We start from the raw sequence: 14,649 nt of genomic DNA, 5'->3' as shown, positions 1-14,649 counted from the left end.
CCAAATTAAGGGAACTTTCTTTAAAGTGCAAATTCGGTGCCATGACAGATGAAATGGTGCGCGATCAGCTAATTGTACAGTGTAAGTGTAGAAAGACCCAAGAAAGACTATGGGCAGCCAAGAATCCGACCTTGAAAGATGCTATCGAGATAGCGAAAGTTGTGGAACACTCACAAATTTGTATGCGTGAGATGAGCAAGAAAGATGATGTATCTTATAACAATGTTTCTTCAATGCAGAATACAGAATCCGAAGTTGCAGCTATATCAAAACCTGGAAAATACTTCCAAAAGACCAATTTTCAGAGAGGAAGACAACAATTTAGGTTGTGTTACAAATGTGGAGGTCCTCATAACCCCGACTATTATAAATGCCCAGCATTAGATAAAAATTGCTTAAAATGTGGAAGAAAAGGTCATTTAATACAAAGTCAAAGTCCATTCTTACAGTGGATGCAAGTGCTACTGGTCTTGGAGCAGTTTTAGCCCAATTTCACAATGGTGAAGAAAGAACTGTAGCATTTGCATCAAGAACGTTAACTCCCACAGAGAGCAACTATTCAGTAATAGAACGTGAGACTCCAGCTGCTGCTTGGGCTTGTGAATATTTTAGAACTTATCTCTGGGGAACTAAATTCACACTTAAAACGGATCATAAACCTCTTATAAGAGTATTATTACCTGGGGGAGACACAAAGTGCTCAGCTAGATTGGCTAGATTAGCCTCCCGTCTCCAAGAGTTTTGTTATAATATTGAGCACATCCCTGGTTGGAGGAACATACAGGCTGATTGTCTGTCAAGACTGTCATTAAATTGGGAATCTGTTGATAAGGATGCTGTACTAAAAAAAGAAAATGAAGGGGCTGTTGCTTTCGTCCAGGATGTTTTAAATTTGTATGAGCCTCAAGCCCTAAACAAAGATGTGTGGATTGGTGCCATGCTTGCCTGATAATGCAATGTTGGAACTCAAAGATATGATAAAGAAAGGGTGCAAAAGAGAGAGTACAGTTTCTATCACGAATAGACCTTTCGTGAAAATTCTTGATGAGTTATCGATTTGTGAGGATAAGGTAATTATGAGAGGAGATACATTTGTTCCTCCGGTGTCTCTCAGACAGAATTTGATCACTTTGGCTCACGAGGGACATTTAGGACAAACTCGTAGAAAACAGAGGTTGAGAATGAATTGGTGGTGGCCAGGCATGGATTCTGATGTGAACCATTTTATTACCAATTGTCAAATATGCAAAGAGAGTGAGAAACGTTTAAAAGTTGGCTCACAAACGTCCTCTGGTCATATATCTGATCCAGGGGTACCCTGGCACACAGTGTGTGTAGACTTCATAGGTCCGATGAATAGTTTGAAAGAGAATTTACGCTTTGGTATTGTGTTAATAGATGTACACACGAAATGGTTAATAGTCAAATTTTTAAAGGATATAACTACTTCGACTACTGTTAATGTCTTAAAGGAAGTTTGGAGGGACGAAGGTTTGCCTTCTGTATTGTTGACTGACAATGGTACGCAGCTGACATCCTTAGAGATGAAAGCATTTCTGTCTTCGTGTGGCATTAGGCATACCCGTACTTCCCTCTATAATCCACAAGGGAACGGAATTGTTGAGAGGGCTAACCGCTTGGTCAAGGGTGTCATTCAGATGGCTATCTCTAGTAGTCAGGATGTAAGTTCCATGGTGTCGGACATGGTTTGGGCTTATCGCTCCAGTGTACATAGTGTTACCAACAAAACACCATTCGAGATGATGCGTGGGAGACTTCCTAACACAAAATTGGTTCCCACATGGTTAAAAGAACTAATAGGCAGGGAAGGGTTGCCCACTAATCAGTCTCCAACTCACTCGCAGGACAAAGTGAGTAGTGAAAAGAACTTATCAAGGATGATTTGTCCTGGGGACTGGGTAAAAGTACGGTCTGGAAGACCTGGTGTTTCGTTTAAAAAATTTTTAGGCCCATTTAAGGTGAAGCTTACATTACCGTACTGTGTGGTTTTAGAGAGTGGTGAGAGGTGGAACTACAGGCGGGTGGCTCTGTACCAGAAAAGTAATGTGCAATCAGGAAATCTTGATAAGGGGCTCGTGAGCAATGGTGGCAACGACAATACATTTATGTCTATGACTGATCGTGATTTGATTCAAAATTCAGGATCTCATGAACCTCGTTGCTCTGATGGTGTGTTACAGGGGGGAGGTGATGCACCTGCTTCAGCTCTCATTTCTGCAGCTTCTGCTTCTACTTCTACTTTCACTTCTGTCCCTGTAGATTCCAACACTGTGAGTCAACCCACTCGTGAGGTAAGAGTGTACAGAAATCGTTTTCCTCCTGGTTACCGTAAAGATTTTGTATGCAAATAAATGTACATGCTCATTTCTAGTCAACCTTATGTTTTGTGAAACATTATAGAATTGTATTGCTTTCTTGTTTTGAGTTTTATTCTATTGTGTTGATTTATATGCTTTTGTTTTATTAAAGAGAGAGGATATGTTGTAACCTATTACATCAGCCATGGATTGTGGAGCACTGTGCCTAGTGCGTTCCACATTCTCCAAGGGCTGACTGTTCTATCTTCTGGCAGTTAAGAGCTGACCAGCCAGAGAGGAGGCCACGGAATTTCCACTCGGAGCTAACCAACAAATAAACCCTCTTACCTCTCTACAACAGACCTCTGTCCTCATTACTTCAAAGACCCTTCTCAAGCAACTATCATAATTCCTCTCAGGGTGAACCACAAAAGTCACTAAATACACATGTGCTAAACCTTCCGGTAGCATGGAATAAAAGCAGTCAGGCGTCACTTCAATCAATGAGGTAATTATTTATGCAGCACACAAACAGTAAAATGTAAAAATACAACACAAGGAAAATACAACACCAATAACAGGGGGGCTGCGCTTTTCCACAGCTGCCTCTCTTGTGCAAAATTGGATGATAGGTTTCAAAAGCACAATATCTTACTATTGAGGTACATTTTACATAATCCGTGGCCTCAACCCAAACTTATAAGGGTGCACACGTACTTGCTAACAGTCTGTGGCAAAAAGAAGATTTAGCAAGTTTCAAAAACACAAACGAACAGGAAGCAGCCACTACCCTCTTTAACATAGTGGTATTTATTTTAATAGTATTACCCTTTTAGTAAGCTAAGGATTATAGTTGGAAAGACCTGCAGCCTGATTCATCATTAACCCGTTTTGCGAGCCCCTAATAGCGATTCATAACGAATCGCTATTAAGGACTTGCAAAACGGGATTCATGTAGGAATTGCAATAATATTGCGATTCCTACATGTTCCTTATTTGCGATTAGCTAATTGCTAATCGCTAATAAGGAATAACTCCCCATGCATTCCTATGGGCCTATAGGCCCATAGGAATGCATGGGGAGTTATTCCTTATTTGCGATTAGCAATTAGCTAATCGCAAATAAGGATGCGATTTCAAGGGTGCATGGGTGTCCAAAGGACACCCTGTAGCACCCCTGAAATGTAATCTACATTGGTGTTGCGCACAGTGTGTAACATGCAACTTAGAAAAATGCATTTAAATGCATTTTTCTAAGTTTTTGCTATTTACCGAGAGGTCTGACCTCTCGGTAAATAGCAGCCCAAAATTGCAATTTCGCAATTTTAAAATGCTTCATGAATTGCATTTAAGGAATCTCAAATAGAGATTCCTTAAATTCAATTCTTCGCAAATGTGCGAATTCTTAAATAGCGAATTTTGCATTTGGGATGATGAATCCCAAATGCAAAAATTGCACTTGCAAAAGGCAAGATTCTGAGAATCTTGCCCTTTGTGAGTGCAATTTAGCTTGATGAATCAGGCGACTGGTTACTCGGGTTTGCGTGAGGTAAAATGCTTTACTTGCATATAGCCAACATACCTAGCAAGAACAAAACTCTAGAGAGAGAACGCAGAAATGCCGCAATAGCTCAGAGCACGCCTTGATGTGCTGCTTTTCCACGTCTGTCTCCTATGCACCCATACTTTCATTATGCACTACTGCTCTGGGCATTAAAACATTTGTGTATTGAGCACTGCGAGAATATCAAGTCAGTCAGCACCTTTGTTACGAATCAGCAAGGCTAACATACCACAGCGTCAAAACGAAAGTACACATTGCCATTATGCATTTATATGCTGTATAGCTAATATGTGCGTTTACAAACCGGTGTGGCAGGGATAACGACATTAACACCTGGACACATTTTCATAATATAAGCAAATAATAGTTTAGTAAGACCCTTTCCACTGCCAGTTTAATAATATTATTATTAATAATAATGGCTCACCTCAGGCATGCCCAGACTCTCTCCTTTCCAGTGCCACTTTGCACTATGCTTGTCGCCTGCAGCTCTGGTGTTACATTGAGCGCCCAGACAGGGCACTGGAGAGACACGCGCTTCCGGCGTCCGGCACAAATCTCCTAGCAACCTCTCGACCTTCGAAAAATGTCTTGTCGGGTGTTGTACATGTGTTTCCCGTTTGCTGGCGATACGGAATGCTCACGGTGCTTAACAAAAGACTACAATACCCAGGATCCCTCAATGCAACATGACGTCGACGCACCCGTTAGAAACGTTCCCCTCGCATCTTCCTGGGTGGGACGCGGGAGAAAGATTTATTTATGCATTTTTAGTATAGCCGAAAGTGTCAGAGCGCTTCACAATAGAACCAGTTGCATTACATAAGGATTTCAGAGTACATGACTTACATAACGATAGGAAACAGAAGAACTCTAAACTCGTATAAGAATAGTACTAAGTGCTTACATCTATCTACTACAGATAGTGGTTAGAGTCAGACGCGCAACACCTATTGGACTTAAAGGGTTCCGCCCCCCACCCCTGTCGTGTGTGGCAGCCCGGGATGATACAGCTTCCCGGGCACACACAGCCGAGCATTCACAGGTCTTTAAAAGACCATTTGCATATTAATGAGACTTTGTTGTTGTTTCACCCCTTCTAAGAGCCCCTGCAGCTCCACTCTGCCTATCGCTTAAAGTTACAGCCCCCCCCCCAATGTTTTCTTAGCCCCCCTCCCCCCCCCCCCCCCCCCCCGAAATGTGGCTCTAGTTGCGCCTCTGGTTAGAGTTACATACATACAAGATGCAAATTCATTCAAGATTATGTTTTTTAAGAAGTTGAAGCAATTATAGTTTGAGAAAAATATATATTACATATTTACAGTGTATGATCTACGCGCCTTTGCGTGATCTAGGGCATGAAAGGATCCTCGAGCTGAAAGGAACCTCGAGCTGGTGATGGCCGTAGAGGTAGAAGGCCGGGTGGTGGTGGGCGTAGGTGGCGTGCTGGACGCCAACTATGGAAGGGGGGGTAGCTCGGCCATGTAGGGAATGAAGGCTCCATTTATTTATTTATTTATTCTTTATTTATGCGATTTTATATAGCGCGAACTTTACCCGAAGGTGTCAGAGCGCTTTACATAAGAACCAGTTGAGAAACATAAAGATTTAGGATTACATGCGTTACATAAAGGATACAAACAGAAAAAAATTGCAAATGTACAAGATATAAAGTCACACAAGGAGGAGATACAAATGGATATACTCTAAGGTCTACTGCATATACTAGTGATTAGAGTTATCTCTATATACATAGGGAAGTACGCAAACGGAGGATCAGGCGGTGTCGGAGACCCTATCAAAGGTCCGGCAACAGACCTTTCACATCCTTATGGCAACCCGAATGGATGCCACTTACCATTTAGTTTTCCCTTACTCAAGAAGAGCCGTTGGCGCTACGGACTTCCACCCGGGGGGCAAGGACAATTTTTAGTTTTTCCTTCAAACAATACTGTTCGTCGCACACGGAGGAACGCATCTGGATTCCTTTCCGGTGTACGGTACATAATACAGGAATTTTAGGCTTGGATCTCTGGCAATACTTTTGTCTTGCGCCTACGGTGAACGCGCCTTTTCACCTTTGGATTATTGGATTGAGATGATGCTATTTGTAGCCCTGATGAAATTCCCACGGCACGAAAGGGAATGAAACTCATTGGCTGTGCCTTTGTATCCTAAAAAGAAAAAAATTATTCAATAAAGAAAGAACAGAGGATTTATAAACTTCATGAACTTTTCTTGCTATTCACACCATTGAGTGCACCTCTCTATTTTTTGTAAATACATAGGGAAGGGATATAAATGGATATACTCTACGAGTCACATAGGAATGGTAGAGAGCACAACGGTCTACTGCATATACTAGTGATAAGAGTTATCTCTATATACATAGGGAAGGGATATGACCAGATATACTCTAAGAGTCACATAGGAATGGTAGAGAGCACAACGGTCTACTGCATATACGAGTGATTAGAGTTATCTCTATATACATAGGGAAGGGATATGACAGGATATACTCTAAGAGTCACATAGGAATGGTAGCTGTTACAAAGGTCTACTGCCTAAACTAGTGATTAGAGTTATCCCTATATACATAAATATACATACATAGTAGATTTCCTCAGGCAGAGTCAATTTAGTGGGGTCGGAGGGGGGACGTAGTCACACCACCAGGGGAGGGTGGGAGGGATTCGAGGGTATGGAGAAAAGGCAAAACAGAGAGGGGAAGAAACATTTGAGGATCCTCACGGGGGAAAAGGGTAAAAAGACGAGGGAATGGACAAGATGATGGGTCGGGGACTAGGGAAAAAACGGCAGAGAACAGCAGCAAAATAGCGGGCAGGACAAAGGGAAAAGTAAAGAAGTCCATGAGAGACTCTGGCCCACAATTGCAATGCCTAAGGAGTTTCCCGTACTGGGAGCTGTAATTATGATCATACGATTCTCCAAAGCGTCTTATAGGAGTGCCCCTAGTCAAAATAAGGTGCCCTGTCCGGCCTGATGCCTGCTTGTAAAGGTGCTTGTAAAGATTCAGCAACCAGCCGCTGCCAATGTCACAAATTGTAATTTAGGGTAATCCGCAACCAGTCAGTTCGGGGCAGTCGCCATTTTGCTCACCAGTGTTTGCAACCGAAAACTCCAATTTCGGGGCCAGCTTCACAAGTTAGGGCAGTGATATTATGCCCATGCACCTCCAACCAAATTCCGGCGCTGGAACCCGCTCTCTATTCCGGAGTGTGGTGCTGCAAAGATCACTTCTGTAGCCTGGAGAGCAGGGTCGACACAGAGCCTCAGCTCCAGGCGCATTTGTAGGAAATTTCGGCCGACATGTCAAAGTCAGGCATTAAGGATGTACAGCGCCGCAGACTCCACTGCCTCCAGAAACCCCGAGCACGCTTTGCGGGGATCACCTCTGCGTTCCTCAAGGTGCCGGTGTGTCCATAGCGTCTGTAGAAGCAACGTTGTTCAGAGGGGTCGAGCCGTCTCTCGTCAAGGGTGGACTCCGGCCGCCATCTTAGCCCTCGCTGGATTCTCTTCCCGGAGAAGTCGCAACAGAGTAAAGCCTGTGCAGACGCTCCCGAGAGAGCAAAATACATTCCACCGGCGCCTCATATCATCCGACGCTGGTAGGTTCTTTTACCGGCGAATCAGCCTTGGGGGACCACCGAAAATTGCCCAGGGAAAGCGTGTGGACCGGGAGCCGAGATGACTCCCGACTCCCGGACCCGCCCACCGCAACCGGCGGTCCATAGCTGGTGCAGGGGAGTTCGGCCAGTCTGCGGTGCACGCCCGAAGTGACACCCTGAGCGGGGGCCGTCTCCCTCAAAGGAGCTAACTGCTAATGCTGCAGGTGTAATCAGGATGCCATTTTAGTCCTGGTGTTAGAGCTGTGTACAGGAGGTATTGAGGGTGATGGAGCAGGGGAGGGGACCCAGCCGACCAATCCACAGGTCTCCCTCCCCCCTACAACAGCAGCAAAAGAAGTAGAAACAAGCCCCTTGAAACTCACCTCAGCGGGTACCGCTGTCTACATTAAATGAATTTGTATAATTGGCAGGGATTCATACTCGAAATTTCAGCTACTAAAGGTGGCAACCCGCTGTCTCCGTCTCAATCTCGCAAGCTAATACTACACAGCAATCACTGAGTTATGAAAGTACGAATATGCCTGACTTAGCACGTCGATGTAAACGAAGAACAGCAACTTGTTGAATTTTCTATACTACATTTTAAGTAGTACTTACGTTATTTTAGCTGTCGATTGTCATGTACGGAATTAGTATAGCCTTCTACTGTCTCTGATACATATATATGGCGTGTGACAAATGGGCTTTGTGTATTCACCCTGGACAGCTACACACAATTGGATCTTAGGGATAAGTTGATGGGCCATCATGGTAGGATGGAAAGGAGGAGGTGGCCCCAGCCTCACACCTGAATAGGCTGTGTCCTGTTTCTACTGAAAGGGCTGCATATTTTAATGTGTCTGGAGCCAAGGCATTGGTGGGGGGGGACATCTGTGCACCTCAAGGACCTGTCTTTTAAGGCTCCGCCACTTGAAAGGCACAACTGGGTATAAATACTGGAAATCTGACAACACTATTTCTGTTCACTTCTGGACCTGTTAATACTCTCCCAGGAAGAAGGACGGGTGTGCTGCTAAAGGACTGCCACTCTGCTGTACTGCTGCTGCTATATCACTGCCTAGGTGAGAAGGACTGGGCCTGCACCACTTGAAACCAAAATGTCTCCAAGGGCTCACTGCCTGTTCTTCTGATCAGAAGTCTCAGGTAGATAAAAGACTGCCACACACCCTGCTTTTGCACCTAGACTCCGCCATCTGCCAAGCACTGCCAGCCCAGCCCTGGACCCTTGGAAGTGAGCCTAAAGTGTTTGTTTCAGCAGAACCCACACACCTTCTGTTGAACTGGTGCATCGCCCCTGTTGTGTAGATCAGAACTGCACATCACCTCTGCTGTGTGAATCAGCACCACCACCGCTGCTGCTGCGCAGATCCGGGCCAGCACGTCGCCACCTTTGCGTGTTTCGGCACCGGTGTATTGCCTTGTGTACACATCGCATCCTCGACATTGATGCAACCAGGATCCAGGTACTATGTTCAGCAGGCGTCACTGGAACCCTGTAACCGGCCCCTGTTCCATCGTGGCCGGCTTAACCTTTTAGCTTTGTACCAGTCCAGCGTGACCAGATATCCCAAGAAAGAGCTTATTGCTTCTAAGCGCTACTTCACAGTAAAACATCTTTAAATTCATGTCTCAAGTTCTACATATTTGATATTTGTTGTTTCAGATTTGTTTTATTTATTAAATTAAGCTCCTTTTTTCTAACCTAGTGTGGAATCTTTTTGTGTGATGTTTTCACTGTTTTATTGTTTGGAGTGTTGCACAAATACTTTACACATTGCCTCTAAAGTTTAGCCTGACTGCTCTGTGCAGAACTACCAGAGAGTGAGCACGGGTTATTTAGGGGTTGCATGCTTCTTATCCTGGCTAGGATTGGGGTTCCTGTGTGACTGGAGCTCATACCCCAGTCAACCTGCAGCCCAATTTCTAACAGGGTCTTATTTCCCTTTCTTGTAATAGGCTTCATATGGGAAAAAAGACAATGATAATGTGCGGTGGGCCGTTGGTCCAGGTGCCAATGCGTCTGCTGTATGATAGACTGTTTCCCCTTAGAACATTGACATCGTCTCCTAGGCTACATCAAGTTGGCAGGTCCACAATTCTGGGGCTCAAAAGGTTAGAGCTAGGGACAAAAACTTGCTTAGATACAAGGCTTTTTGACTGGCACAGTATTTTCCTCACAAGTTTAGCAGTCATTTTAAGATATACAACTCAAGAGCCTCTATTTCAAGCCTTAACATTTTCAGCTTGATTCAATATCGTCATTGATCGATATGTGAGGCCAGAATGTAATTGCTTCCTGATATCTGTAGCTGAGCTCTGATGCCCCCCTCCCTCTCTGTGCAGGCTCCTACTTGATGCGTAGAAGGAGGAAAGGCGAAGTGCCAGTCTCTCTCCCACTTGTATCTCAATATTTAATTAAAGTTACCACTCACTGAGATCCAGATTTTGCAGGGGTAGCCTGCTTCTGATTCAACTACTGTCTGTTTTTTTCCTTAAGCGCAGAACATTTGGCTTCTAGCCAGGTAGCTCATTCTCCAGAATCTTCCTCCGGCTAGTACATTCTGTTGGTCTAACTCCCCATGGAAAATCTGGCTCAAAGGCTTTAGCATCAGTAACATTGGAGTATGCTGCCAGCTTATTGATTGTCCACCCTTTTATGTGATTTGTTCAAAATTAACTTCTTAGGGCCAGATTTACGTAGCCCGCTTTTTGCAATTCCTTAATTGTGAATCACAAGGATTCGCAATTAAGAAACAGCAAAATGCAATGTATCAAGGTGTATAGTACACCTTTTGCGATTCCTAAGGGGTCGCAAATGAACTACCTCATGAATATTAATGAGGTAGGTCGTAATTTGCTACCCCCTAGGAATCGCAAAAATCACGGGGTTGGTGGCCTGCTGAGATCAGCAGACCACCATGGCCGTGATTGCTTTTCAATAAAGCAATCTTTTTTTTTTTTGTAAAGTAGCTCGTTTTCCTTAAAGGAAAACGAAATGCTTTACAAAACGAAAAATGAAAAGTTTTCTATTCATTTTTTAAGACCAGGCAGTGGTCAGTGGGACCACTGCCTGCTATTTTTAGATTTAACTTACAGATAACTTTTAGCTATCTGTTGTCAAAGAGCCACGTACAAACCTTAATGCTGGTCGTAAACGGGCTGATTAGCAGAATAGGTCTGTGGCAAAGGCAAAAAGGAGTTCTGGCATGTACAAAGCCGAAATAGTGATTCGGTAACTTGTTACCGAATCTCAATTTGGGATTTGCGATTCGGTGTTAGGAAGGGGTGTGTTAAGGGTGTCCCATCTTAATAGCGTGCGATGTACGAATGTTTTATGACCAAAATGCGGACGCAAAACATTAATATATTTTGCCACCTGCTTCTTTTAGGTGGTTACCGAATCACAAATGGGAAGGGGGACCACTTCCCCCTAGTGGATGTTTGTGAAAAGTTTTTTTCAGAGTAGGCAGTGGTTCCAGGGATCGCCGCCTACTCTTAAAAAACAAAACTGAAATGTTAATTTTTTTTTATATGAAACACGCTTCATTTAAAAACAAAACAAAAAAAACAATGCTTTATTTAAAAGCAAACACAGGCATCGTGGTCTGCTGTCCCCAGCAGGCCACCATCCCTGTGTTTTTAGCGATTCCCAATGGATCACAAAGTGCGACCTACCTCATGAAGATTAGTTCACTTGCAACCCCATCAGGAATCGCTAAATGTGTCAAGGACATATTCTTACATAGGTGTTTGAGTTTTCTTAATAGCGAATCGCAAAAATTCATTATTACAAACTCTCAAAATAACATTTACATACATGTAGTCCTAATACTTTTTGTCTACAAAACAATACCTAGAGTAGTCATGCTGCTGCAATGTTAGGCCTCCTGCCTAAGGTAGAGGTGAGTAGAACAATGATGGAGTGTTGCGTTGTCCAGATAATGGCAGATTGCCAATTATCAGGCAGCTGTAGGGCTGCTGATATGGGGCTCCCTTCATGCACTTATCTCCCTTGGTGGTAACCTCCTCGATGGTCCTGCTTCATTATGAGCAGGCTACTCTGAAGTACCAGGTCCTATCTGAATGGTAAAAAAGGAACCTCAGATCGGTTTCAGCCCATCTGGCCTTTAGAGTGAGCTATAGCATGAGTCTTGTGGCATAGTCAGTACAGGGCCTACAGAGCAGGACCAAGGTCGATTTGCGTAAGCTTAGTTCCTGTGTGACGTAGTATAGTGGGCAAAAAAAGATGGACTGGAATGCAGCCCAAGCAATTACCAGTGGTGGAGATTAATTCGCGCATTCAACTCATCACTTTTTTTATATACTCAATGTGATGCCCTAAGTGGATTGGATATGACCAGACATGGGTCCTGTGCTCATTCTGCTACAGAGCCGAGTTATACTTCACTGGTGACACATAAATGGACCATAACTGGTCTGAGATTGCTTCCGTTCCCATTCAAAGAGTGCATTTTGGGGCTGGACTGTTTTTTTCGAGCAAGACCAAGGCTGATTTGGATATGATTGGTTCTAGTATGAGGTGGCATGTCTGTCAAATATAATTACCAGTAGCTGAAATAAATTCACGTATGCCACTCATCTCTTTTTTGGTGTCTTCATCACTATGACATTGCAATGGGCCGCTGAAACTAATGTTGGGGAATAGGCAAACCTAAGAGTAAACACAGACTACAAAATAATTCAAGAAAAACTGCAAAATTAATTTTTATAAGTAAGAAAGGATGAAAAAAATCCTGTTAAAAACCTAAGTAAGGGATACATTAGAATATTCTTATTGGCTTAGGTTAGAAATTAAAATGTGTCCATTTAATATATTTCTATTTTGTGTCATTTGTGCATGTCTGATGGAACTCTTTATGGTTGTTGCAGGCGCTGCACTGTTGTGTCCTGAAGATGTCCCTTCAAATGATATCCGTCACCAACAACTCTTCATTGATCCAACCAGGGTTTTCTCTGTTAAGAATTAAGGAGCAAGTTTTCCTTTTTGGACAGAAGGGATGGCCGAAGCGCTCCTGCCCAACTGGGGTATTCCTTCTCGATTTAAAAAACAATGAGCTCAAACTTAGACCCACCACCTTTTCTAATGACTCATGCTACCTCCCGCCACTGCGGTATCCAGCCGTTTGCAACCTAACAGGGGACGCGGAGGTGGAGAACAGCCAGTATCTCATCCACGGTGGGAAGACACCCAACAATGAACTCTCCAACAAGATGTATGTCATGTCCGCCATCGATCGCACAAACAAGAAGACCACATTCTGCTGCACCGAGAAAGAGCTGGAGGGTGATATTCCTGTGGGAAGATATGGCCATTCCATTAATGTGGTTCATAGCAGGGGTAAAACAATGTGTGTGATATTTGGAGGGAGATCATATATGCCCCAGGGGCAGAGGAACTCAGAGAACTGGAACAGCGTTGAGGACTGTCAGCCCCATGTCTTTTTGGTTGACCTTGAGTTTGGATGTTCCAACTCGTATGCCCTACCACAGCTGCAAAGTGGATTTTCCTTCCATGTTTCCTTGGCCAGAAACAATACTGTTTATATTTTAGGTGGCCATTGCCTCAAAAGCAATTGTCGCCCACCAACATTGTACAAACTAAAAATTGATTTGCCTCTTGGTAGCCCATCCATAAGCTGCACACTGCTACCCGGTGGGTTGTCATTGTCGAGTGCCATTGTCACTCCGATCGGCAGCAAAGACTTTGTTATCGTTGGTGGTTATGAATCCGACACCCTTAAAAGGATGGTGTGCCATGCCATCACCTTAGAAGATGACAGCATTGAGATCTCCAGGAAAGATAGCCCAGACTGGACCGCAGAGATCAAGCATGGCAAGATCTGGTTTGGCAGCAACATGGGCAACGGGGCTGTGCTTTTCGGCTTACCTGGGGACAACAAGCAGCAGACACCCGACGCCAACAATTTCTATATCTTGAACTTTGGGGAAGAGAAAGTCACAGAGGATTGCAATGTGGTGAGCACGGAGGATCAAGAGGACTCCATGCCTCTGGAAGACTCAGAAGAGTTTTATATCACGGCAGATACTAGTCTTTATGATGACGATGACGCTTATAATTCAGACGATGAGGAAGATGAGTCAGAAACAGGCTACTGGATCACCTGCAGCGTCGGCTGCGACGTCGACATCAACACCTGGGTGCCATACTACTCCACCGAACTCAACAAACCAGCTATGATCTTCTGCTCCAACGGAGAGGGTCACTGGGTCCATGCCCAATGCATGGACTTGTCGGAGAGCATGCTGCTGAACCTGTCGAAAGAAAACTCCAAATACTTCTGCAACGATCACTGCAGGGTGGCAATGGACATGCAGACACCCAAAAAGGTGCCTCCAGTAAAAACAACTTCCATGAAGGCTCTTCACCGAAAGGCACCCAGCAAGGTGCGAACTCCCATCAAGAAATCTTTTCTCAGAAGGCTATTTCAATAGAAGGATTATATTTCTGTTTTTTAAGTGTGCTGCATAAATATAGAAAGCAGAGGCTAGCACTTGTTTGCGCATAGTATCCCAGAACTTATTGCATAATGGGCATCACAAGCGATAGAAGATGATGAAGATGAAGCAAGACATTTTGCATTGATGTTGTGACTCTAGATTGAACGAGAGTTTGGCGAGATAAAATTTATAATGGGAAAAACCAGGGAGAACCTGCTTTCTAAGGACAGGACAGTCGCTCAAAATAGTTGCCACAGCAGAATAGAGTGTTTTAACAAAAGAATAAGAAGATATGAATAAAGGAACTCTTTTCGAAAAACATGGAAGGAGTCTGTGCATTACATAATTGAATTAATTTGTACTTTATGTGAAGAATGGTTTGTGCTGATCATTCTTTTGTAAATTTTATTATGAAGCTGGGGTCCTGTAGGGAGGATTACGGGGCTATTCTCTTAGATCTGTGCACTATCCCTATTTTGATCAAATTAATTCACTGAATCACACAAGGATAAATGAATGCCTTCATTAAAAATCTCCTCCTTACAATGCTGCCACTTTTTGCACTGGGGATACCAAAAAGCAGAATCTCCCAAAACTGTTGATTATGAGTTTTCTCCCCAGAATGGAGAATAGTTCC

At 43.7% G+C, this 14,649-nt stretch overlaps 2 protein-coding genes across 2 annotated transcripts in view; one reads left to right on the top strand and one right to left on the bottom strand.

The window, feature by feature from the left end:
* The window catches only part of IFTAP (intraflagellar transport associated protein), a 299,298-nt gene extending 294,834 nt beyond the window's left edge, over positions 1-4,464 (bottom strand). The window contains exon 1 of the mRNA XM_078684338.1: positions 4,310-4,464. Coding sequence (XP_078540464.1) covers positions 4,310-4,318 — 9 coding nt within the window. The 5' untranslated portion in view covers positions 4,319-4,464. The remainder of the gene's footprint in view (positions 1-4,309) is intronic.
* The window catches only part of RAG2 (recombination activating 2), a 35,338-nt gene extending 21,030 nt beyond the window's left edge, over positions 1-14,308 (top strand). The window contains exon 2 of the mRNA XM_078684337.1: positions 12,423-14,308. Coding sequence (XP_078540463.1) covers positions 12,447-14,006 — 1,560 coding nt within the window. The 5' untranslated portion in view covers positions 12,423-12,446 and the 3' untranslated portion in view covers positions 14,007-14,308. The remainder of the gene's footprint in view (positions 1-12,422) is intronic.
* Positions 14,309-14,649: the final 341 nt, after the last annotated feature.

Source organism: Lissotriton helveticus, chromosome 3_2 (assembly GCF_964261635.1).
Source record: "Lissotriton helveticus chromosome 3_2, aLisHel1.1, whole genome shotgun sequence".
Lineage (NCBI taxonomy): Eukaryota > Metazoa > Chordata > Amphibia > Caudata > Salamandridae > Lissotriton > Lissotriton helveticus.
This window is presented reverse-complemented; position numbering and strand designations above follow the sequence as displayed.